At 29.7% G+C, this 27,756-nt stretch overlaps 1 protein-coding gene across 1 annotated transcript; it reads left to right on the top strand.

Moving 5' to 3' along the window:
* Positions 1–1,487: 1,487 nt before the first annotated feature.
* Positions 1,488–27,498, top strand: LOC113367148 (DNA repair protein RAD50-like). Its single transcript, XM_026608778.1, has 25 exons — positions 1,488–1,703; positions 1,772–2,010; positions 3,037–3,262; positions 4,310–4,495; positions 6,913–7,126; positions 7,437–7,528; positions 7,666–7,781; positions 8,068–8,161; positions 8,887–9,056; positions 9,163–9,311; positions 10,715–10,829; positions 10,897–11,034; positions 11,100–11,201; positions 13,653–13,811; positions 14,808–14,995; positions 15,061–15,220; positions 15,275–15,397; positions 17,229–17,354; positions 17,415–17,518; positions 17,780–17,926; positions 18,003–18,237; positions 24,927–25,136; positions 25,397–25,614; positions 26,950–27,030; positions 27,106–27,498. Exons 2-25 carry the CDS (start codon positions 1,795–1,797, stop codon positions 27,473–27,475), a joined length of 3,939 nt encoding a protein of 1,312 aa, XP_026464563.1. The 5' UTR covers positions 1,488–1,703; positions 1,772–1,794; the 3' UTR covers positions 27,476–27,498.
* Positions 27,499–27,756: the final 258 nt, after the last annotated feature.

The raw sequence follows: 27,756 nt of genomic DNA, 5'->3' as shown, positions 1-27,756 counted from the left end.
CACCATAGGGCGCACCATTCCTTATCTATGTTGAGCAATGTAGACTTCGGGTGCGTTCGACTTGGACGCTTACGCGCTGTGAGCGCTCACGCTTATAAGCACAAATTTTTAGCGTTCGACTTGGCCGATAAGCGCTTAGAATCGATAACTAAATTCCGTTCGTTTTGGATACTGTTAGCGTCAATAAGCATCAAAATGGCAGCAACTGGCGGTAACGGTAATTGTGTAAATTTTATTACTTTCTGGATCATTCAGCGGGATTATAAAGAATTTAACAATTAATAAATAAATGAAATTTGGTTTGCTTATGCTTAATTCATATAAATATTAATATTAAAATTTAAAATTATTTAAAATTAATTAAATTTTAAATTAATTAATATTAATATTAATGTTCAAAAATAATTGTAATGCACAGCTCGCCATTTTTGCGTACTTATTGAACTAAAGCCGGCTACAGACGTAACTGTATACTTGCGCAACCTGCGACTTGCACAAGTATTCTGTAGCGTCTGTGGGATGTTTTTTGCGCAACTTGACAGACTGGTGCAAGCGAGTAGACATGAGCACTTTTCGATTATTTTAATTGCGCAATCATTCAAGTCGGTAAGTTCATTCGTTGGCCGCGTGTGGCAGCACATGTCCCGTTCTTATTTTACTTTGTAGCGAATTCATAATACAAGTTTATGAAGTTATCGACAATTAAAAGTTATTAAATTGGCCTTCTGAACACTTTGAATTCTTTTCTGATGCTGTAAATATATAAATTAATGAAAAATATATATTTTTAGGTTATGTCTTGACGTTCCATAGTTGACATTTGTGATATGCTTGCGCAAGTATTTGAACATAAACTTAAACCGTCTGTGGGCGCTGTGAAAATACGCCTGGTTGCGCATTCATTCAGTTGCGCAAGTATACAGTTAGGTCTGTGGCCGGCTTAAGAATGAATGAAATTGGGATTAGATTATGCATTCCATGCATTCGTTTTGATAAACGGCCATGACACTTTCAAGTGCCTTACCTCCGTGGCGTGAGCACGTATGAGCGCAAAATATGTGCTACGAACATGCTACGATGATGCTACGAGCCATAGATAAAAAAAGGGTATAGATGTGCTACGAGCGTACTTATGTGACACTCACAGCGCCAAGTTGAACGATGAAAGCGCGCTCACGGCGCGCTCACAGCGCGTAAGCGTCCAAGTCGGACGCACCCTTCATGTAGACCCTCTCTTAAAAGAGCGCAACCATAGATAAAAGAAGAGCGCAACACTAACATAAAACAAAGCACATAGCATGCACGTGGATTTGTATATCAAAACTGTACTTGAATACATTTTTCCAAATTAAATCAAATTAAATTATTATTATCCAATAATCTTGGGAGTCAAGACGAGGATCATTTTCTTATTCGTTAAGTTTAAAATTAATCCCGCGTGGAGCGTACTGATCGCAACCAAAAATGTAAACACTGAAACGACTGAAACTCTGTTCTACGCATTATCTACGCCGCCAAGTAAATGTCAAATTGTGTTGTGATCGTACGTTAAATCTTAATTAATAGGTTATGTGCGCAAGAAATCGTTAGATTGATTCTTTCTGTTAATGGTTTTAGTTGATTCTCATTGTAAATCACGACAATTTTTGTTATTTTGTTTTCTTGCCGTATTTAATGCTTGTATTTAATAAACTACAACTATAGTAAGTTTATGTCAATTTATAAAACATTATTTTTTAAAACCCTGCTTATTTTTGATAAATTTATTAAGTTTTGTCTCAGATTCAATAAAAAATGTCCATCATAAACCGAATGAGTATTCAGGGTGTTCGGAGCTTTGGTACAGACCCTGGTGATGAACAGCTAGTCAAATTTGAAAGCCCTTTGACATTAATTTTGGGTGAAAATGGTTGTGGAAAAACCACTATCATTGAATGTATTAAGTATGCACTCACTGGAGAATTGCCTCCCGGTTCTGATAAAGGAGTCAATTTTGGTCATAATCCAAAAGTAAGTTTGAAACCATTTATTAAATTATACATATATAATATATATTGTATTGTATCGACATACATATCTGTTAAGAACAATGCTCATTTAGAAAAATATTATTATTATACACATATATATATATATATATATATATATATAAATATATATAACACATCACTCAACATTAGGATATTAAGTTCTGAATAATTCGTAGTTGAAATGCAGACACCAGTATTTACATAATCTCCAATATATGTTACTAAACTCAGTGGGAAAACTAACATCCACATCAACCTATAATCCTATGAACGTATAGAGTGATCTGTTATAAATATAAAGTTTTAAAAAAAAGTTACTGAAAAAATAGAATTAATTACCTGTATGATTGAATATACACTAACACTTGTTCACTAAAACAGATTTTACCAAAAAAAGTGAATTTATAAAAAAAAATTCAGACGAATAAACAAATTTTGTAATTCAAAATTTCTTTCATTTTTTCATTCATCTGAACTTCGTACAAAATTTGTTTATTTGTCTGAAAAGAAATTTATAAATTCACTTTTTTTTATCTTTTTAAGTGAAAAAGTGTTAGTGTAAATTCAATTATACAGGTAATTAATTCTGTTTTTTCAGTAACCTTTTTTTAAAACTTTCTAAAACTCTCTAATTTTTAACATTTCTAATATTTTGTTATATAATCCAATCATATATTTTTATCATTTTCATTTTGTTTATATTGTCATATTTTTGTACATTATTTTTTCAACGATCTTAATAATTAAAAAATCCATTATCTTCAACAGTAAATAAATAAAGAAAACGTCGACAGTAAATAAATAAAGAAACATTGTTTTAAAAAATTCTGTTTATTACTTTTTTTATTTTTTGTTCAAAACTCTACAAAATATTTACAAATCCAAGACTCTACCATCTAATATATATATATATATATATATATATATATAAATATGTATGTATGTATATATATATATATATGTATATAAATATGTATATAAATAACTAAGTTTATTATGATTTTAGATCAACAAATCGGCTATAACACAAAGTCAAGTTAAAATGAAATTGATTGATCCAATAACTAATAGAGTTTTAGTGATCACTAGAAGCTTTCAATTAACACAAGAAAAAAGTAAAATGACTTTTAAAAGTAAAGATGTTGCATTACATTGGGAAGACAAAAATGGACAGAAAGGTTCTATATCAGGTCGTTGTGTTGATGTAAATACAGAAATGATTGCAGCTATGGGTAAAGTAATATTTGGTTTTTATAACAAATAATATAAGTGAATGTTTTACATCCAGTTTTTACATGAACAATGTTTGTGAATTTAAAGTATATAGTTTCTTTTAAATAATTTCATATTTGGATTTTTAGTTCGCTCTTTTTAATTTGGGCTCTGTTTGAATTTTACTATAAATCAATGTGACTCCACATTAGTGAAGAAAAAAAAAATTGATTCACGAATGGAAAATAAGAGTCCTTGGTAGTGGATCTCAACACAATATAAAGCATCTATTAAATTCTATCTTACTGTCTTCAATAAAATGACATGTACAACACTCATAAATGAACCTAAAAAGTAATAAAAAGTACAATTTTATAAAAATTTATAAGTTGTAGCAAGCAGGCTTTCGATTTGTAGGCACATTTTGTTTCAATATGTTGGCTGTTGCCATAAATGGCTTATGCTTTGCGATATTATTTGTGATTTTTGAGACAGTTGTGTTATATCAGGATACTAAAGATAGAGGTTTAAATGGTTTAATAATTGTAAAACGGACATTATAACGCATGGTAGAAAATGATCCAGTAGATCTAAAATTAAACTCTACAAAATTGTTATGCATGTTGATAAACATTTATTTAGTACTAACATTATTTTGTCATTTTAACTTCAATGTATAAACTTAACAATAATCCACGCCACTAAATGGTTTGGGAATTAATACTCTCCTCATTAACAAATATGTTTAAAAAAAAATGTGTGAAGAAAAGTGCAATAGTTATCATTTTTTTTGGTTATTGTGGCCAAGAAAAATGATTGCATAAGTTTAATAAAACATTTCTGTCTATAAACGTGTCACAGCAAATTCATAATTGTCATTGACCATTCATTAGACTCTGTTTATATATTTATTTAATATGTGTATATATTATATATAAATTATATTTATATAAGTTATATAATATATATATATATATATTGCATAAATAATATATGTATTTTAGTAGCAATAGAACAGTTGATTTTAAATGTTTTAGGTGTATATAAGCCAATTTTAAATGTTTTAGGTGTTTCTAAGCCTATTTTAAATGATGTATTATTTTGTCACCAAGAAGATTCTTATTGGCCTTTGGATGAAGGAAAGAAATTAAAAGAGAAATTTGATGCTATTTTTGATGCAACGAAATATAATAAATGCATGGATATATTACTGAAAATAAGAAAAGCCAAAGAAGCAACCACTAAAAGTGCAGGTATTATTAATTTATTTTATTATTACATAGCAAACAGGACTTAAAAAATACGATTAGTAAAATAAAATTAAAATGATTGCATAATAAAAATCTAATTGAGGTAATTAGATATTAGTAAATTAATAATAAAATATAAAAAAATAAAAAAATTACAATGTATTGTAAGTCATTAAGTCAAGTTTGGAATGTAATATTGCATATTGCATGCTAATTAGTTACAAACTTATGTCTTTACAAAATTAATAAGTATTTTTACAATATCCGTATTTTGCTTTACAATTTTTTAGGTACTTTTATGTCAAAAGTATTTTAACTATTTTATAAGTGTTTTTAAATTACAGTCCTTTAGTCCAACACCCAACAGTCCGGAACGCCAGATAGTCCGGCATTTTTTCAAAAAGTTAGATTTTTCAAAAATATTTCTTTTATAGCAAATAAAAACGTCGAGGGCTATTTGAATGTTCTTAGGGCGGTTCGAATTCATTCGGAAGAACTGGCTATTGTTCGATAAACGTAGTGTCCATGGTAAATTCCGTTGCTTCAAGGTTCATGAACGATGTATGTTCTACAGATGTTTTTTTTTTAAAAAAATCAGTCTATTGAATTTGTTTTTTATAAAATTAAAAAATATCTTAAATATGTATGTCTTTACATATAAAACCAACGGTGTATGGCATAGTGCCTTAAGGCAAATTGCTGGACTTCCCGTACCGTATCTTTTATCGAAAGCAATCGTTTCGTCAACACAAGCAGAAAGTTTTTTGAATTATTCAAATCGGATGCTTAGTTTTCTCAAGAACTGCTATTTTTTTGCACGTTTCGCTTGGTATTTTCGAAACGGCTGGACCTGCATTTGCCAAAAACTATTCACCACTTCTCCCTGCCATTACGAATTTAATGTTTTTTGGATCATTCAAATCGGATGCTCCGTTCTCTTAAAAACCCGATTTCTATTTTCTGCACCCTTTGCTTCGTATCTCCGAAACGGCTGAAGCTGCCTTCGCCAAAAACTAATAAGCACATCTCCCTATCAATATGAATCGAATGTTTTTTGAACCGTTATAGTCGGTTGATCCGTGCGCCCGAAAACGTGGATCAAAAAATGTATCCATGCATACATACACACACACACACATCAATTTTTTCTGAGGTATTCTAAAATGTTCAGAAACCTTCAAAACGTGAAGAAACGCAAAAATTTTCAAATCCGATTTTTGGACGATTACAGTAACTTACCGGAAGTTAATAAAGTATGTTATTTGTATTTCCTACTGATTTTGTAGTTTAATTATTAACTTAATGTTTTTATAATTACCGCCCGATAGTTCCGAATTTTAAATAGTTCGAGCAGTGGTCGGTCCCGAGCGACCCGGACTAAAGGACTTCTACTATTAAGTATATTGGTTAACAAATTGATAGGTATTTTGTTTAGCCAATTTATAAGTATTTTAAAATATTATCATGATATTGATTTAGTATATTATTGAAACAATAACTTAGACTAATTATACCAATTATACCATTTGTAATGGCATTAGCAAACATTGTGTTTAGATTTTATTTTTTTACTGATTTTTTTTATTATAAAATATCAAGTATTTTATCATTTTATAATGTTTTTAAAAGCACAAACTTTTGATAAAATTTGGAAACATACTTCACTACAATTATTTTTTAAACAAATAGCCCTTTAAAGTCGATCAATATTGAAAATTCTAAATTCATAGTTTAACAAATAGTTTTATTTCAAGAAAAGTTGGCGCAATTACTAAGGACTAAGGATCGAAAGCTTAAATAATCGAAATCAATTAAAGTTAACTACAATAAACGAAAAATGGTCACAGATTTACTGAAGCCTTAGATTGTACTTAAAAGCTCATAATTTTCAAGCTACATGGAATATTTGTTCTTTTCTATTTTTTTAATGATAGCTATGATCTACATATTTATTATACGAATATATATATATATATATATATATATATATATATATATATATATTACAAATGTATTCTGAGTGGATAATAGATATTAATTTGGAAATATGAACAAACAACACTCTTTTTGCACTAATTTATTAAATAATAATTTTCACAAACGTTTCGAGACTAGGTTTGTCTCATCATCAGTGTGTTATAATTAAAAAATTTTAATTATAACACACTGATGATGAGACAAACCTAGTCTCGAAACGTTTGTGAAAATTATTATTTAATAAATTAGTGCAAAGAGAGTGTTGTTATAATTAAAAAATTTTAATTATAACACACTGATGATGAGACAAACCTAGTCTCGAAACGTTTGTGAAAATTATTATTTAATAAATTAGTGCAAAAAGAGTGTTGTTTGTTCATATTTCCAAATTAATATATATATATATATATATATATATATATATGTTTTGTACCAATTTATAGAAAAAGATGTGGCTCACTATAAATACATAAAAGATGAAACAACTTCTAAACGAGCTTTGTTGAAAGAGACTGAAACTAAATATCATGATTGCACTGAAAATGTAGTCAAGCATCAAGAAAAACTCATACCAATCGAAGATAGACTTAAACAAATTAATGCAGTGGAAAATAATATAATCGCCTTAAAAACTGAACAAAAGTCTATAGAAATAAAGTATGTATTTTATGTTAATATACATTTTACAGAAAAATGTAGAATATACAAATTACAGAATTGTTTATAAAATTTTATATATGTTTTCATTACATCTAATCATAGATTCTAGTTTTTAAAATTAGAAATGTTTTATTAAATGCTCTAAATATGAACAAGGATTTAATTTGAACTTTTGAAAACATTTATATTTTATTATTTTTTGGACACTTAATTATGAAAATTTGCTATTTTCAAATGGCTTTTGAATTATAAGATTAATTCAGGCAAATGTGTGGAAATCAATATAAAAATTATAATTTTCTTATAGCTTATCAAATTGTAAGCAACAACAAGAAGAGTTACTTAATAATATCAAAGAAGTGTATCATGGTGATATAGACAGTTTACAAAAAAAAATAGGTATGCAAAACATGAATTGAAGTAGTTTTGGAATTGATTGCTAATTAGTAAATGCTCTCATTAAATTCTTTATGTATTGTATTTGTATGAATCAATTAAAAAAAGTTCTTTAGTTATGATATCTAATTATTTTACAGAATCTTTCCAAAAAACATTAGACACTAAAAAGATGAATTTGGAATCAGCTACAACTCGATTAAATAAAGTAGAAGCAAAGGAAATTGAATGTAATAAACAAATTACTGTAGCTGAGGTATTTCATTAAAACTACTAATAAAAATACTAATATATACTCATATTAAATTTACGAATAATTTTCAATGAAAGATTATTATAAATTGTACTTTTTTTAATGAATTTGTTATTGATGGATGCACTATTTTCAATATATTTTTTATATCAATTTTTAGTTAACAAAATATTAAAAAATATGTTTAATTGAAATTTATAACTGTTATATAACAACCAATATCATAATTTAATTTACAATAATTGAACTGCCATTCACTTTTATTTTACTCTGATTAATACATTTAAAGGTTCGAAAAGGCGAATTGATTTCTTTGCGTAGCCAAGAACAAGAGCTCTTAGCCAATCGCAATTCTAAACTAAGCAGAATGGCTGCTGAGACAGGTTAGTTTAAGGAAATGTTAACAGCATAAAATATATTATAGCTCATTTTATGTTTATAAAATATGCTATCTCTCAAAAGTATTAATTTTGTTGTTTTCTTGTTTGAGTTATTCTTAAAAGTGCAGTTTGCTCAAATAATTTTGAATTAAATTATTTGCCAGAATATATTATATAAATTATTATTAGTATAATTAACTCATTAATATATATATATATATATATATATATATATATATATATATATATATATTAGGGCGGGTCGATTTAAAGGTCACTTAGGCACATATGATTTTCGAATTCTAATTATTCTATCATAATTGCCTTAATTTTTTTTGGCTAGGGTAATTACCCGAATCAACATAAGTCAATATATATATATTGACTTATATATATATATATATATATATATATATATGTGTGTGTGTGTGTGTGTGTGTGTGTGTGTGTGTGTGTGTGTGTGTGTGTGTGTGTGTGTGTGTAGGATTCTCACACTGATATTAAATAGCTAAAATCATTGAAACTGTCCTAAACCATGATGATCCATTTAGAGAGTTAATTTTGTATCAGAATTCTTATATTTGAATCTGTGACCTGCGCAAATTTGCTATGTGCATTTATATTATTACAGGACTACCAAGTCATATGCATGCCTTTAGTAATATTGGATCTCTCCTGAATTTTATTTTTAACAACGTTCTATAAATGCTTAATAATTTTTTATACAGATTCTCAAGTCGAAGAAATAGATGATTCAAAGGAAGACGTTCATGATACAATGAATTCTGTAAAACATAGAATAACACGCATGCAACATGAACTAGAACAAATAAGTTATAATGTTGACAGAGAAGATAGTAAACATCAAGAAAAATTAAATAAATTGAGAGATAATCAGGTACGCAATAAATGTATCTTTGTGATAATTTTTTATCTAAATATAATCTTAATTGTTAAATTATTAAATTAATTTTTTTATCTAAACTTAATATTTAAATTTGCAGGCGGCTTTAAGAAACGAAATTAAATCAAAGTCATCACAAATGGATAATGTTGAAAAAGAAGCAGATTCTATCAAAAAGCAGTTAGATGAAATTGATAAGTCAGCAAATAAACTTAAAGAAATAGCAAGTAAAATTGAAATTGTTAACAGGTTAATGCGATATATTTAACAATTATTAGTCTTTTAATTGCCTTTTTCTAATCAATTGATAATCGATGTTTTTGCACATGAAAATGCATGAACTGCATGACTTTATTATATATGATCGATACACTATAAAGCTATTCAATTTCAATTATTAACTTTCCCTAGGGTAAGTTATAGTAATCGTCCAAAAATCGAAATCGAAATTTTTTGCATATCTTTACGTTTCAGAGGTTTCTGAACATTTTGCTATACCTTAGAAAACATGGATGTGTGTGTGATTTCGGGCGTACGGAAGAACCTATTTGAATGATTTAAAAAACAATCGATTTCTATTGATATGGAGACGTGCTGATTAGATTTTAGAAAAAGTTGTTACAGCCGTTTCGGATATACGTCGCAAAGAGTGCAGAAAATAGAAATCGAGTTTTTGAGAGAACGGAGCATCCGATTTGAATGATTCAAAAAACTTTCTGCATGTTTTGACGAAACGATTGCTTTTGGAAAAAAGATCTTTTTTAATTTCAATTTTATTTTTTTTAATTTCCAAAAAAAAGTTTCTTTTAATTAATTCGGATTTTAGTTCTAATTTTAGCTAAAGTTCTAAAGCTCACTTATAAACTTCAAATAAATAATTCTAACTTTGCAATACTGTTTATATAATTCTCATAAATATTAGACAATGTTCTTCATTTTAAATCCGACTAATTAACTTCCCGTAGGCCGTCCGATTTTAATAATTCAAAAAACATTTTACTTGTATTGACAAGATGAAGAATTGATCAAATTTTCATGAAGGCAGGTTTAGCGGTTTCGGAGATCTAATGAAAAAAGTAAAAAAAAAATCCTATGGGTTCAGTACCAATGCTTATCCGTTAGACGGCGACGCGGCGCTTACGCGCTTTGAGATTTCGTCTCTATGCAGTTAAAGCAGTACGATTGCTTTGAAAAAAGTTCAGAATTTCCAAAATATGTCAAAATAAAGAAAATATTTTTTTCAATAAAATTTTTTTTTCAAAAAAAAGTAATTTTGTGTCAAATTTATAGTTTCTCAAAAATCTAACTTTTCTCAAAAATGTTAATGGTCTTTAAAAAAGATAATAATATTTGGTACGGGAAATTCCAGCAATTTGCCTTAAGGCACGATGCCATGCGCCCCACTAGTTTTTGTTTTTTTTTTTTTTGTAAACATTTATAAACGTCGTCGTCCAATTTATAAACTCTTATATTTTGTCTATAAAATAACAGTAATGAAAGCTACAGTATTATAATAATAAGCATTTAATATTTTTCAAATATTTCATAACATTACGGTACAGGAAGTTACAGCAATTTGCCTTAAGGCGCGATGCCATACACCACTAGTTTTTAGTTTTAAATACATATATATACATAAATATATATTTTAGAGAGCAGCAAAAGCTAGTGGAACAATGTGATGTGGATGAATTAAAAGCTGAAATGGCTAAGAAAATAAATACCAGAAAGTCATTGGAAACAGACCTTGATAAAATCGACCAAGAGGTTGAAATAACTAATTATTCATTGTGTATATAGTTTGCAAATTTAATTTATATAACCATTTTTTTAGCTGCGTGAACTTCAGAAGCATAGTGGAATTCGAGCTGAGTTGGACATTCAAACACAACAATTATCAGATAAAAATAATGAAATAAAAAAGATTAAAAATAAGTACTCAGATGCTTTAAATACATTATTTGGAAATTTGGTTTGTATATTTGTTATTGAGGTTTTAATTTTTTGACTTCTATAACACTCAATTATAAAATTCAGGTACCCAGCACAAATTTCAAAATGTCAGTTCAAAGAAAGTATGATGATCTTTCCAAGGATGTGAATGATCTAAATAGTACAATTAAGAAGAAAGAGCATGAGGTATTCATCTTAATTTCAAATCATTATTGAATGCGTAACTGTAGGTCTGTAGACGAATGACGAAGAAAATATATACTAAAGTACCAAGAATATGTCGGTTCATTTATAAACTGAACATAATCTAGTACTTCACAAGTGAAACTAAGAAAAGAGTTTTGTTGATTTACATATTTTGATAGAGTTTTGAAATTTATAAAAAGTGTTTATTATTTATAACTTTGGTAAATGCCACTAGTGTTACATGATATGAGTGCAAAATGATTTCACTGAGAAGCTTGTTAAATAGTGGCCTGGAAGGCTAAACATTTTTGTACTGGTGATGCTTAGCGTGCTAATTATAAAAATCATAATCTGGCAGGTTTCAGTCCTGCATATGATGGTCTGAAAATACCGTTTTAGAATGCAAAAAATCGAAAATTAAACTTATTCCTGTAAGTTTTAAATATTTATGCAATTTAATTTATTCATTGAAAACTTAAAAATCAAATTGCCAGATGATTTCAACCTGCACAAGTCTAGATGAGCCAGAGGGTTTGTTAGCAAGATTCTGTTCAGCCCTTGCTAGGCGAAGGAAAAGATGCTAGTAATCTAATAGGTATAACATGAAAACTTATATCATATTATTAAATTAATAATTATCATCAAACAAAAGAACTTGAAAAGTTTGTCTTTAAAATGTACAAGAGGAAATCTGAAAATTTAAATAAAGAGTGAAAATAAAATATGAAACAGGAAACGGCACATAATTAAACCGTTATGATTCTTCAAATTTACCTTTATGCCAACGGAAACTACAGCAACAATTATTGTGATCTTTGTGTATTAAGCACAAACCCTCAGGAAATTCAATAAATAGGCATATCAGATAATGAATCCAAGTTCATATTTTATAGCGATTAATTAAATCCATTTTGACCATAATTTGATTTTTATATTTCCACATAATATAATTCACATGCATTATATTCACTTGCACTCCCGACATAGCACCCTTTTTTTGGCTAGTAAGGGCTTAGGCTGCACAGACCGGCCTGGCATTGCACATACCATTTTAAATCTGCTTACACAAACATATATAAATTTTAACCTTATTAGAACCTTTTGCCTTGTCTGGGAGGTACTTGGGCAAGTTGAAATTCTCCATCAATTTAATTTTTGAACTTCTTAATGAAAAATTAAATTGTACAAAAATTTGAAGCTTACAGGAACAAGTGTAATTTTCGGGTTTGTTGCATTTTTAAACGCCTGAGTGGCCATGATATGCTGGGCTGAAACCTGCTAGACAATGGTTTTTGTACTTACAGATCACTTGTTAGGTATGGTAAGAAAGTCCAGTACAAAAATTATTAGCCTTATATAGGAACACCATTAATCAAATGGTTCAGTAGTCTTTAGCCTATAAGTAATCACTTGTTAAAGTTCCTTTCTATTGCAATGTAAAAAAGGTTGCAGATACTATGTAACATTAAATTTTCGGAATTTATTTGAATTTTTGATCTCATTATATAAGTTTGAAATATATATATCATAGCTGGTAATTTGTATGGTAGAAAATCTGTATAACATTGCAAAATTATTTAAATTGGCTGCTCTTATTCTTTTAAGGGGGGCGATACATGTAACAAGAAAAAAAAATCGATTTTTTTTTTTCATAAATCGTTACAATAACATCTCAAAAATATGCCTGTAAATATTCAAAACAAAATTATCATTATTTATACAATAAAAACTCATTTAAGTGCCACGCCTCAACTCGACGCTTGAGTGCTATTGTACTCTTATCTGTTTCTGTGTCAAAACTTTAAACGCGTTTTTCTCAAAACGACACAAATTTGCGGGCCGGGATAACTCAAAAAGTTCTCAACCGATTCCAATGAAATTTTGCACACATCTACTTTACAGTAATAGCTTCTAGTTAAACCTCAAACATTCCAAACAAATTTTCAAAAATTAACCCTTTTACCAAAAAAAAACATTGAAAAAAAGGTGAAAAATCGAACTTTTTTTTCTGAGGTGTGCCAATTTACGATTTTGTGACTTTTTTAATTTTTTTTTTGGTTTAACTAGAAGATATATGTTTTATGAACACGTACAAACTAATTTTTTTGATTTCAAATCACCGTACGAAAAGTGAGAACGCCCGCAAATTGATGGCGTTTTCCGAGAGGGTCTTGGCAGATTTATTTTTACGGCAGCCATTTAAAAAAAAAATTAAAAAAAAATTTTTTTTTGTGTATTTTAATATATAATAAATAACCCTAAAAAGTTCAAAAAGATTCAGTCATTCCTTCCCAGTTTAAAAAGTCCTCAAAAAATGGTAAAAATTAAGGCGATTACATGTATCGCCCCCCTTAAAGGACCATAAATATTAAAAAAAACCAATTTTGGGACATATATTGATAATTTCTTATATATATATATATATTTAAACTTTCTTTTTTTTTCTTTTAGAGTGTTGTTTTGAAATCAAATAGAGAGCACCAGAAAGAGCAAGTTAAAACTTTAAGCAATGAGTTGAATAAATATGAAGAGCAAGTTTATGAAGAATGTCAGGGTCAAGATTTTGAGAGTGAGCTTGCAAAATTAAAAGACAGTATTGAAAGAAATTTGGTATGTTAGTAGACTTTATGGTCATTAACCACTTACGCATCTCGAATGAGACCCTCTCGCGCGCCGAATGTGCTTCGATTTGCTCTCGCCCGAGACCCTCTCGCCACATACAAATATTCTGTTTCCATTTCGAACGATTCTGTCTCGCTTAAAAATTGTTTCGATGTTTGCTATTGCGAGTACTTCTGGGCTCTTTATATATATATTTATTATCTTTTATCTCAAGCGATAATTTTTAGTCATTTTGCAATTTATCTATAAATGTGAGCATAACAATGCTTTTTATAGTCTATAGAAATATCGAATTGTTGAATAGATTATTATTTCATAGAGCTTATAAATTTGTTCTTGTAAGGGAATATTTATTATATAATTGTTCAAAATTTCGATTTGGTGATTTTGGCGATTTTAAAAAAAAAATATTTGAATTTTTAATTTTTTTAAAAAAATGTTTTTTTTTAATTTCACACTTGTTTTGACTTTATATAATCATTTCTACAATATAAATATGTCGATTAAAAGCAAAAAAAAACTGCTTATTTTTTTACCTCACTTTACAAAAGAACCCTTAGCATTAAGTGGTTAATTGCATTTATGATATAAACTTGCTGTTATCAAGATTAATTTAATCTTTCTAATTTTCTATTCTATTAACATATGGTTATGGATAAAACTATATTAATTATACATTACTTTAAATCGTAAACCTTTTTGATAGTTGCTTCAAGGGAAGATGCCACTTACATTTAGTTAAGTTGTTTATTTTCATACTTGATGTGGGGCATTAAAATCATATGTCAAAATTCCAAGATTAATATTGACTTAGAGAGTTCAAAATTGCAATTTTATCTTCATAAATATTCACACATTTATTGATATTTCATTGAATTTAATTTTCATAATGGTTCATATGGATTTTTATAGCAGTTTTAGAAATAATGAGCGTATTAGATGTTAAATTAAATTATTGAAATTTAAATTATTGATTAATTAAAGAAACACCGAGGTACTTTATCATCTTCTTCATATATTTACGAAAAATATATTGAGACTTTTGAGAAAGACGACCCGTGCTGTCCGTTATGCCACAGAAATTTTGACAACCAAGAAGAAGTATCGGATTTAGCTTCAGAGCTTAAAATGAAGTTGCGCAGATTGCCAGCAGAACTAGAAAAGACTGAAATGTTAGTATTATATATGAATAGTTTTACATATTCTTATATTTATATGTTGTAATACATTTTCACAGAATTTTGAAGAGGGATCAAAAGAAATATGATACTCTGCTCTCTCTAAAGCCAGTTATTGATAAAATCGCCTCCATAAAAAAAGACTTGCCAACTGTAAAAGACAAGTTGAAAAAACAGAAACATCACTACAAAATGTTTTATCAGAGGTATTATGGCTTTGCAATATTTTCATGCATTCAATGTAATTTATAAAATATTAAATAATTTTGTTAGGTTGAAAATTATAAGATGTCCATATGTGAACCCCAAAGCAGCATGGAATTAGCCAATTCTATAATTCCTGATATGTCAATGTTGGATCAAAATTTGTCTGTTGTACAAAAACTACAAAAAGAGGTAATTTTATTATAATTGTACTAAACACTTACTGCTGATTGCATTAATTAAGAGTAATGAATCTCCTAATAATTGGAAAATATGAATAAATAATTGAATGTATTTAATTTTACATTTTAAAAAGGCTAATGTATAATTTTTTTTATTGAATTTTTTTGTACACAGTTAATATTATTTTTTACATTTTGATAACTTATTTTTTACGTTACTTTATAATTATTCTAATTATTTTAGTTTTCACTATTATTCTGATACTTTTTAACTACCGTATGGTAATCGCAAAAAAATTGAAAATGAAAAAAAATTGCATTGCATTGCATTGCATTCTGAACATGTTGTCATGCCCTTGAAAAAATGGATGTATGGGTTTGTGTATGTTTGCGATTTCGGGAGCACGCATCGAAAAGCAGCAATTTACTGGTTCAAATTTTACCAGACTTGAACGGGTTTCAAACTTTTCAAAATCTTACAAAATATTTTATATTTATAAGTTGTTTTTTATCCAAGATTCTTCCAAAAATTAATTTAGCAAAATTTTCAAAAAATTTACCGTTTTTAAAAATCCTAAATTGCGGTACGGGAAGCTTCTGCAATTTGCCTTAAGGGGTTAGGGGTACTTTAATTTTTGAAAAATCGATTTTAATTTTTTTTTGCATTTTCATTAAGTGCAATATCTTGAAAATGTTCTCTGAAAATTTCAAGTTGATCCGATGATTACTTTTTGAGTTATTGGACTCTTACCAGCGCGTTGACGCAAGTGGAGAGCTCGATACTTATACTCAAGATTATTCTTCCTCACCTCCTGATGTTTTAAAAGCTTTTAAACCGATTTACGACGATCTCAGCAATGATAATATACTTTCAAGATGTGTAGTTCAAGATTGAATCCATAATCAGAAAAAATTAAAAGCTTCAACCAATATACATAATTATTATTATTGATTTTGCATACCCTAGGACCTAATTGTGGGTATAATTCCCATTGGTATGCTGAAAAATTGAATGCTGCACGTGTGAAAGTGGCAGATCAGCGGGCCAATGCGGCCACTCGGGAGGCCCGAATGCTTCGTAGGCAACAGCAAATGAGAATTTTGGAAACTTGCACAATGACTGATGAACTATTATATGACCCAGAAATAGATGACTCGGTTTAAATAATTCAATGATTCGAATTTCTGTACGTAAATCCAATGTGAAACTTTAAACGCGTTTTTCTCAAAACTATGTTTTCTGAAACGGTGACCACTGTAACTCATAAACCGCTCAATAGATTTTAATGAAATTTATACAGCTTTTAGAAAACATAATAAACTCGGCCTGATCGAAGGATTTTCTTTTTTTATAAAAAATTTCAATTTTTTTAAGACCAATTAACTGTTGATTTTTTACCCAAAAACCTAGAAATTTTCTTTCTGATGCTGCCATTTTGATAATTTTTGAAAAAAAAAGAAAACCTTCGATCAGGCCAAGGATTATCTATTTATAAAACTAGTTTTTTTTATTTGATTGATTTTAGATGAATCTCTAAGGAGTTATGATGGTCACCGCCAGGACCGTTTTTTGAAACAGAGTTATTATTTTTCTATAAAATTTTTGTTACTTCAAGTCAAACCATTGTACAATAATGCCGTATTAATATTTTTGTAAAAAAACATCGTTTAATTTAATAAACATCTCCAAGTACCAAGTATCTCCAAGACACGATGCCAAACGCCACGATTTTTTTTGTATATTTCTCGGTTTCAAGTTACATACACTTACTGCACTTTCAGACTAGATGATCATGAAGCAATTGTATCATAAATCTTAATATATATTTGTGAATATTTAGGTGCTTAATTTACAATCGAAATTACCAAAAGTGGAAGCTGGGTGGACATTAGAAGACGCGCAGTCCGAGCAATCTGTGATTAAAGCTGAATTGCAACAAACTCGAAATGAAATTGAAAATTTACAGGTAGAATCAATCAATTCTTAATTCAGTATAACGTTTTCTAATGTTAATGTGCAAATTTAGAATAAAATTTCGAGGCAAACTGATAAAATTAATGACATCCGGGAAAAGAAAAATAGATTGATTGAGGAGCAACTACGTTTACAAAGTGGAGTCCAAGCTCGAAGGTATCTATTTTATATATATATATATATATATATATATTAGTAGTTATTTGTAGTTTATTAAATTTTATAAAAATTACTGATATCTTTCATTAAATTTGCATGATTTATAATATCATTTATAAAGTTTGTCATATCCATAATCTATATCTGTAAGTCTCTATATACTTAGATCTTATGTTTCCATATGGTATGGTATGTATACTAAATGTTACTGTATAATACACTGTTTTAATTCAAGAATATAAATAATTTTTATTCTAGTCAGTTATCTGCTTCTTATGATAAATTACAAGAGCAATTGGCTGTTTTAAGTGTGGCAATTGAAGAGAATAAATGCAATTTAGAACCATTACAGAAACAGTATGATGAGGCATTAAGAATAAAAAATTCCGCTTTGGAAAAAAATAGGTAATTGCATCAGTTTTTTGTGACTTATATCAATTATTTTTGCATATTAATTTTTATTTATGTTTTTTCGGTATAGAACTATATTAAAAGAAAAACAAAATCATGTTACGAATTTAGAAAAACAGTTTGATGATATACAAAAGGACACTGTAAAACTCCAAAAATTTTCAAGTCAGAACTTAGAAAAACAGGTTGAAGAAATTTTAACTAGTGTTCAAGATTTATATGACACCCGAAAAGAGATTGTAAATTCAAAGAAAAAACTGCAGCAGGATATCAATCAATTTAAGGAGGACTTATCAAATCAAGAGGTTTGTGTATATTGTAGTAATCAGATAAGTAATTATATTTTAGATTTAATAGAAAAACTTTTGCATTTTGCATTTGACCATGTAGTACACTTATTAAAAAAGTGTGTCAATAATAAGTACTTCATTCGAATTTAGAATTAAGAAAAAAATTGGAAGTAATACTTATAAAAATAAAATAAAATTTTTGGATGTCGAAAATTTAAAAAAAATGTTCAAATAATCTTGATTTGATTGAAGTTCTCATATATATGAAATTTTAGAGTTTTTAAAACGTTTTATAAAAGCCTTAATTATTTAGGTAAAATCATTCACTTACGTTTTTTTGAAAAATTGACAGAAATTTGATATATGCATGTGTTAATGTCAACACCTAAATTAGCAAGGCTTTTATAAAAACAATAGAACATTGTACATTGTCAATATAAATGAAGCAATTTTTGAACCATCCAAAAATTTTCTGCAGAAAATTTAGTGTTGTATAGCATACCTAAGAGGTGTGACTATTAAGCAATGAGACTGATTATATTGCCGCGATTGTAGTAACACTGCGATCTTGAAATTGCATTTACCTTCTCCCCGGCATGTTTCCCTTCTCCATTGATATATTTGCCATCGCTCTTGTTTAGTTCACCTGCTTAGTCGTGTTGAGTTTGTGGTGTTTGTCACCAAAATGGAAATTGGCAATAAAGAGAAACGCGTTGCGATAAAATTTTCCAACTAATTGGACGAGGCAGCTTTGGAAACGTGTACTAAAATTGTAAAAGCGCATGGTGATAGTGCTCAAGTGTGTAGATGGCGTAAAGAGTTTAAGGAGGGCATGAAAGCATGGAAGATCGGGCGCGGATCAAGTCGAAAGTGAAAACGATCATGATTGCATTTTTTGATAGCCGTGGAATCCTTCGCTAGTAATTTGTTCCGCCGGGGCAAACCGTAAACTAAGTTTACTGACAAGTACTCGAAAGATTGCGAAAACAAGTTAACAGGGTGCGCTCATACATCGCTCGTAATCGGACCTTTCCTCACAACAACGCGGCGTGCCACACCACCCTCAGCGTGTCCCAGCATTTGTCTTTATAAGGGATCGCCGTGTTATAATAATCGCCTTATTCGTACTATATATCGCCATGTGATGTTTTTTGTTCCCTAGTACAAAATCGGTGTTCGAAAGTGCAATTGAAAACATGAGAAGTAAATACAAATATTTTTTTCATTTATTTTTATTATTAACCCTTATTGGTCGCTAGCTTTCCATACGTGATTCCCACTAAATAGTGGTGGTCTCGATAAGTATACGAAATCTCTTTTAAATAAAAAAATGAATTAGATACTTTTGTACATATACGAGGGACAAGTAAAAATACGGTTCTCAGATTTTTTTCAGGCTTGCGGCATTTTTTATTGCAATATATATGTATACCATCTGAAAGCTTGTATTTCAAACTATTTTTCTACATAGTCGCCAGATCTTTTAACGCATTTTTTCCGACGATTTTCTGAAAACCCTCTTCGAAAAACTTCGCCGCTAGGCCTTCAATATACTGAATTGTCCTGAGCTGGTGGTAATTATATTGGGAGGTAGGTTCTGGATCACCAGTACAACCAGGAATTGTAATGATAGGCTGGACCCGAGCGGTGAACAGTTGAATAGTTGTTGAAGTATTATATTTTGATGTGGACTCTCCAGAGTCCAATGGTAGTGTGAAAGGCCTTTAGGACGAACAGCGATTTGATAGTAGCGATTTGATAGTAATTTGTAACACCACTTCTTACTTTGAATGATACTTTTATTATTCGCTATTTTTACAATTAATATTTGTTGATAACCTTTTGGTTATCATATCAGCAAAGACTACATTTTACTGAATACTATGTCTGGCTCCAAGCTTGACTCCAAGCTTCTCTCCAGGCTTGACTGCCTGTCTAACTTTTGTCTAACTCTTATATACTAATTATTGTTTACAACCTATTTACAAATCCAACAGTAAGCACTTCCGATGTCCGCGTAACCTACATATAACTAGCAACGCGTTTTGTAATTATTAAACAAATAATGATTCGAATTGTTATTACAGTTCAACCTCCCTCTTCAAAAGTTTTCGTCCTCGGAAAACTATAAAAATTAAGAAAAAATTTAAAAAAATGAGTTCCATCTCTTCTTCCTTCGGCCCTTAAAAACTTTTGTCCTCAAAAGTGTCATTACTGTTAGAATATGTTTACAAATAATGTGCTCTGAAAAAAAATCTAATAATAATTTTATTTTTATCTCTACATGAATAAATCTTTAACAACATATAAAAATCAGCAGTTGAATGCAAATTAGATGGTCGCTGATTATGTAAAGGCATCACTGAAATTTAAATCTTATTCCGGTAAAACAAATATGCTTCGAACAAACTTACCATAAATGATGCAAAATATTTTTTTTCAAAACTGTTATATCAATAGAGCATAAAAATCATAATATGAAAAATGTCTTTAACATCTGCAAAAAAATATTAATGGCGTAAAGAATCTTGCATTTGATAATTTAAATCATAAATAGTAATTAATGAAAATTTAAATTTACGTTGTATTGTTAATTCTTGATATATTCGAAATTTGCTGGGTAATCAAAATTGAACAAATGTTGCTTTGAAATATGAGAATTCGCTTATGTGTCAACCAAACAAAATGACTTGCGTTGTTATTACTGTGTTTACACCTGGCGAGTTTTCAGTTTCTTCCGGTATTTATAATTAAACAATTTTGGTGCTGTTCTGAATATAATAAAATCGGGAATATTTCTCTTCTTTACATGTGTTTGCGACGATATTAATTTTCTGCTGCTTTGGCTTTGTAAATGTGCATATTTCTCATTTGTTTTCAAATTCATATTCTTACGGTTGAACATATCTGTCAAAGTGGCTATATTTTCATTTATAGACAATTTTTGTTGTGAAGGTATTTTTCTTATCATATTAATATTATATTCCCTGATTTCTTGATTATTTTCTTCTATAATTTCATCATTAATTTTTCTTCTTTTAATATTTCTTTTCTTTTTCTTCTTTATTTTAATGGGAATAGTTTTTATATATTCTGGTCCTTCATCATTAAGTATTCTTATTTCTTGTTTATCATTAATTTCTTTCATGTCGTAAACCTCATCTTGGGTTTGTTCCGTATCTTGTGCCACATATATGTTCAGATCCTTTTCTTCTTCGTATGAATTTGTTCGTATGGTTTGTTCCATATCTTTTGCCTCATATAGATCCTTTTCTTCTTCGTATGAATTTGTTCGTATGGTTTGTTCCATATCTTCTGCCTCATATAGATTCTTTTCTTCCTCGTATGAATTGCACGTATGGTTTGTTCCATATCTTCGGCCACATATAGATCCTTTTCTTCTTCGTATGAATTTGCAGCGATTGTCGTCAACTCTTCTATTTTGGTGTTGTGAGTCAAACTTTCTTCTTTGTATTCTTCTTGTTCTTCGGATTCTTCGGATTCTTCGGATTCTTCGGATTCTTCGGATTCTTCGGACTCTTGGGACTCTTCTTTAGTTGTTATGAATGCCTTGTATGTATCATCATATGTTTTTGTGTATTTCAGATCCTTATTACTTTCGTAGTCCATTCTATCGTCATTTCCACCATTGTAGATTCTAAGTTTGTCATCTCTTTTCCTATTTGTAAGTTTTCGACATTGGTTAATGTGGTGTCTCCTTTTCTTGCAGTATCTGCAAGTGACAAATGGATTGTATTTTTTATCAGATCTGATGTTTAAATATTTTTCTTCCTTTGCAGCAATGTGCATAGCATCTTTCAAATTTTCCGGTTTGGCTGCTTTAACTATAATTTTCAAGTCCAATGGTAGGCCTTTAACAAAAACTGCCAAAGCCAAGTCACAATATGATGGATACGCTATTTCATTTTGTGTAAAATAGCATTCGTTGTTTATTAACGTAAGCAAACTCTCAAGTTTCTCTGCAAACTTCTCAATCGATTCCCCATTTTCTCTTGTTGTTGCTAGCTCGTGATGTAACTCAGCTATGGACCTTCTATCTTTAAAACGTTTAATTAGAATAGGTTTGACATTATTCCATAACTGATAATCAGCCCGTCTAATGCAATCAAAAGCTGTTCCACTTAATTTACAAATAACAATTTGATATAAATTTGTATGTCTTAAAATCTACATCATCAAAATTGAGTCTACAGTACTTAAAAATCTATAAAGGTCATCTGAATTGCCATTGAATTCGGGTATAGTGCTAATTGCTAATTGAATTCTAAATTTATTTATTTCTATACTATTATCTTTACCTTCTCTAGCTTCTTCAAAAATGGGTTCCATCTTGAGATATGATTAATTTTGATTTGCTTACTTGAATCCGATGAGATAGTTATATCCAAGTTAGTCGTAGTCTCGCGTTCGTTCTAAAGTTCTTCGGTAGGCGCCACCATCCCTTAGTTTGTGCTGCGAATGATCGTTCGGTTTGTCGAGTTGTGGCAGCTTTGAACTCGATGTCTCCGTCAGAAAATTTTTCAGCGCTACGAGGGAAAAAACCGCTAAGCCACCATGAATTGTCCTGAGCTGGTGGTAATTATATTGGGAGGTAGGTTCTGGATCACCAGTACAACCAGGAATTGTAATGATAGGCTGGACCCGAGCGGTGAACAGTTGAATAGTTGTTGAAGTATTATATTTTGATGTGGACTCTCCAGAGTCCAATGGTAGTGTGAAAGGCCTTTAGGACGAACAGCGATTTGATAGTAATTTGTAAACACACTTCTTACTTTGAATGATACTTTTATTATTCGCTATTTTTACAATTAATATTTGTTGATAACCTTTTGGTTATCATATCAGCAAAGACTACATTTTACTGAATACTATGTCTGGCTCCAAAGCTTGACTCCAAGCTTCTCTCCAGGCTTGACTGCCTGTCTAACTTTTGTCTAACTCTTATATACTAATTTATTGTTTACAACCTATTTACAAAATCCAACAGTAAGCACTTCCGATGTCCGCGTAACCTACATATAACTAGCAACGCGTTTTGTAATTATTAAACAAAATAATGATTCGAATTGTTATTACAGTTCAATACTTAGTGACCGCTTCCTTCACCTCTTCATCTGTACTGAAGCGTTGTCCACTCAAGGGTTGCTTCAATTTCGGGAACAAGTGGAAGTCGCTGGGAGCAAGACCCTCGGCACACTTGACTCGATTGTATTTGTGGGTTTCTGAAAGGATATGCGGAACCACAAACCCACCGCGCACACCCCTTGTTAAAACCAAGTTTTTTTGGTCAAAATGTTTTTTTCCACAAACCTCAGAAACCTGATCAGCCAACTCTTGAAGCGTTACTTCTCGATCCTCGAAAAGAATGCGTTTAATCTTCGCCACGACTTCGTCGGACACCGACGGCCTTCCGCTCTTTTCCTCGTCGTGACGTCTGTGCGCAGAACTCCCTGCATCATTTGCGGACGTGCTAGACGCTGATGCAAACTTTGCCATAAACTTTTTCCAACTGTATATGAATTTCAATAGGTGTAAGCTTCTTCGCGTTTAAGAGTCGAATCACTGAACGGATTTTACACCTGGCGGTGACGGTGATTGGGGGCTCCGTCGCGGATGGCTGTTAGACTGGCACTAACAAGGAGAACCCGCGCATTGCTCGTCTGGGATTTTGATGAAATTTGGCACAATGGTAGATTTCATGCCCAAACTGACGCTGGTAAAATATTAGAGGCCTATGAAAAGCGGTTTAGCTTCGCAGTGATCTTCCAGATAGTTGGGATCAACAATGAAAGCGGAGTTGCCGGATTTTACCTAGTATCTCGCGCGGCGAGTGTACAGCGTTGGGAACCTTATTTTTTACTTGCTCCTCGTATTATGCTTATTTTTTTAACAACTGTCGAAATTTTTATTGCTGTCATATTCATGGTCAAAGAAACCCATTTTGAGTCGATTGAGGATAGCATACAGGGGGTGGTGACGAGGGTACTGGCGGACATCCCAGTCGAAGCGTGGAAGACGCGCTGGAATCGTGTTGCTGCCCGAGGGGCTACTTTGAATGGCATGGCAGAGTTGTAGAATAATTGTGAAGTTTTTTTTTAACACGGTTTTTATGGAATCAGTCTCGATACTTAATTGTCACGCCAATTATCATACTTAATATGTCAATTTTGTCAGTTAAGTGTGCTAAAATCTATTCTAAGAAATTACTCTGTGACAAGTTAAATAAAATTATATATAACTTTATAATCATTATAACTTTATAATTGACAAGAGCCTGAAATAATATCTATTATTATTGATTACGACTTGCTTATGAATAAATAAATAAATTAATTAAAAATAAATAATCGACTTGGTGTTTTGACACCATAAAATTTGAAATGTGATTACTTAATTTAACAGTATTATTATTATTATCTACCCTATTATTCAATTATTGTGACTTCTTTATTTGGAATTTGGATGTTGATATTTTGTAATTTATGGTTGTTTTGCCATGTTCTATATTTGAGCATCCATACATAATGGTTTGCTCTGTTTTTAGCGTAACTGTTTGCTGTTTTCTATTTTAAATCAAATTTACATACTATTTGTGATATTTTGTTTGTTTATTTTATGCTTATTTATTTTACACCATTGATTTAATATAGCTATTTTATATATAAAATAAATCTTTTTTTTAGTTGAAAGAAAGGGACCTTGCTGACAATATGGCTTTACGACAGAAACAAATGGAAGAAGAAAATTTGAAACAACAGATGAATGTTCTTAGAACGAAAATGGGCGACATGAACTCTAAGAATATTCTTATCGAAAAGTCTGATTTAATACAAAAACATACTAATACAATCAAGAGCATTTCTGAATTGAAAGGGCAATTGAAAACATTAGAAGTAAATAAAAAAAATGCATTTATTTTTATTATTAACCCTTATCGGTCGCTAGTTTTTTACGTGATTCGATTATTGCTATTATCTCAATATCCATCGAAAATTTTTTTTTTTTTTTAATTTTGATTGGTTTGGTCGTTGTCACCACGCTAGTGACCGCAGTAATGTTGTTATGTCACAGGTGGCTTCCGACCGATAAAGATTAATATGTTTATTTAGTAAATTTTATTTTTGGTTATATAATTTTCTACGTTAATTGCTAGGAACAAATTAAGGCAATGAAACATGAATTACAAACAAAATATAAAGATGCCGATAAACAATATTTAGAACGAGTTTATAAATTGGAGTGTGAAAAGCAAATGGTGAAAAATCTGGCGAATTATTCTTTAGCTTTGGAATGGGCTATTATGAAATATCATGAAGAAAAAATGATTAAAATCAATGTCCTAATTAAAAAAATGTGGAGAGAAATTTATAAGTAAGTTATATTTAAATTATATTAGTTTTGTATAAAATATTTCTATGCATGTTACTGATTTATTAACTTTCCGTATTGTTATAGTAATCGTCCGAATATCGAAAATGACAATTTTTGTATATCTTTACGTCCCAATTGTATATATGTATGTGTTTTGTGTCGATACAAATTTTCGTTCGAATTGATAGAGTAACGTGCTGTTTTGATTTTTGGAGAAGGCGGATTCATGACGAAAAACTGCTCGGCCATTTTTTATTATAAACTATAATCAGCACTATTTCCGACTGATATTTTTCAAACGGTTTTTAAATTTGAAAAAAAGTTTTGCGTTATTACGTCAATTGTATAGAATTGGCTTATTGTGTTGAAAGTGGTCGATCGTTTTGCGAAACTAGTTGAATCTGGGTAGCGAATTTAATCAAATGTGCTTTAAATTTTTGAAATTCAATCAGTCATTTGAGAAAACGAAAGGTAAAACTTTTTTCGCCCTTCCCCACACGGCACTCATTTACACTCATACTTTTTCCAAATTTTGGCTAAAACGATTCAGAATGACTTCAATCGTCGAGAAAACAAAACTTGCGAATAATTTTTTTTGACTCTTCTTCGGCAACCTTAAGGCCACTGCTATAACAAATTATTTCCAGTTCCGCATAAAAAAACTGCATACGGTTTAATGTTTGGTTTCAGTATTTTTTTGTGAAAATGTTTCGGGAATTTTAAAAAAGTATCTGTAATTCGTATAATGAGCCAGAGGAACCTTACTAAATTTGAAGATACTACACATCAGCTTTAGCAGCGTGGTTGTTGTTCTATAAGATAATAACTACTTAAGGCAAATTGATAGAATTTCACTTACAAAAAATTATTTTTTTTTAAAAAAACTTAAATTTTTTTTGAAAACTGAAAAATTAGATTTTTAACAATTCTGAAATATTTGAAGCAATTTTACTTTCTTGAAAAATGTTTTTTTTATTTTTAAATTTTTTGAAAATTTTGAACTTTTTTTCAAAGCAATCGCGCTGCGTAGCTGCTTTAAAAATTTATACTTAATATTAAAATGGTGAATCTCCGAAACCGTTAGACCTGCCTTCCCAAAAATTTATGAAATCGTCAACGAAAATTTATATCAAAACACAAACATACATCAATTTTTTGTAAGGTATGCTAAAATGCTCCTAAACCTTGGAAACTTAAAAATATATAAAAATTTTCATTTTCTACATTTTCATGATTGCTATAACTTAAACTACGGGTAGTTAATAATAGTCTTGTCTCTTGTATTCTATGTGATTTTATTTTGCTCTTATATGTACAAATGTGTTTGTTTTGCAGGGGTAATGATATTGATTACATTATGATAAGAACTGATGAAGCGTCTGGTGTGACTTCAAAAAAAAGAACATTCAATTATAGGTATATTAATTTAGTTTTATAATAAAAATGAATTATTATTTATTTATTTTATTTTTATTTTATTTTATTTTACAGAGTAGTTCAGATAAAGAATGAGGTTGAAATTGATATGAGAGGCCGTTGCAGTGCTGGTCAAAAGGTCTTGGCATGTCTCATCATCAGAATGGCTTTAGCTGAAATATTCTCAATTAATTGTGGTGTGATAGCATTGGATGAACCGACCACAAATCTTGATAGAAGCAACATTGAAAGTTTAGCTATCGCTCTGGGGCAGTTAGTTGAATCCAGAAGTGCGCAGAGAAATTTTATGTTGATTGTTATTTCTCATGATGAAGAGTTTATTGAAGCTTTGTCCAAGGTTCAGGACTTATCTAAATTTCATAGAGTCACTCGTAACAGGTTTGGAAAATCTGTTATAACTCGCATACAAATTGATAATGCCTAACTTGTTTTTGTTAATAAATTGTTATGAACTAAGCATATTTAATTTAATTATTCTTAATATTTTTCACATATATTCGTTATATATTCTAAACTGTAATTTATGTTTTCTATTAAATGGTTATACTTTTACTTATATTATTTTCTTATTGTATTGATCAAAATAAAATTTGGAATATAATAGAAAGTCAACCTAATAGAAATCAATAATTCTAAATTTTAGATGGGATAAGTCAATTAATATCATATAATGTAAAGATATATTTTTCTTTATCTTAGAAGTTG

The sequence above is a fragment of the Ctenocephalides felis genome, unplaced genomic scaffold (assembly GCF_003426905.1).
Source record: "Ctenocephalides felis isolate EL2017-DRISC unplaced genomic scaffold, ASM342690v1 CF-g0.4_SCAFFOLD_01170, whole genome shotgun sequence".
NCBI lineage: Eukaryota > Metazoa > Arthropoda > Insecta > Siphonaptera > Pulicidae > Ctenocephalides > Ctenocephalides felis.
The sequence above is the reverse complement of the archived record's forward strand: the minus strand, read 5'-3'. Positions and strand labels throughout refer to the sequence as shown.

Bases quoted from the DNA above. Each gene is read 5' to 3' on its own strand.
- LOC113367148 (XM_026608778.1), top strand. From the start codon at position 1,795: ATGTCCATCATAAACCGAATGAGTATTCAGGGTGTTCGGAGCTTTGGT. The intron at 11,202-13,652 runs GTATTCATCTTA...TTTTTCTTTTAG, and splicing joins TTAAGAAGAAAGAGCATGAG to AGTGTTGTTTTGAAATCAAA. The intron at 27,031-27,105 runs GTATATTAATTT...TTTATTTTACAG, and splicing joins AAAAGAACATTCAATTATAG to AGTAGTTCAGATAAAGAATG.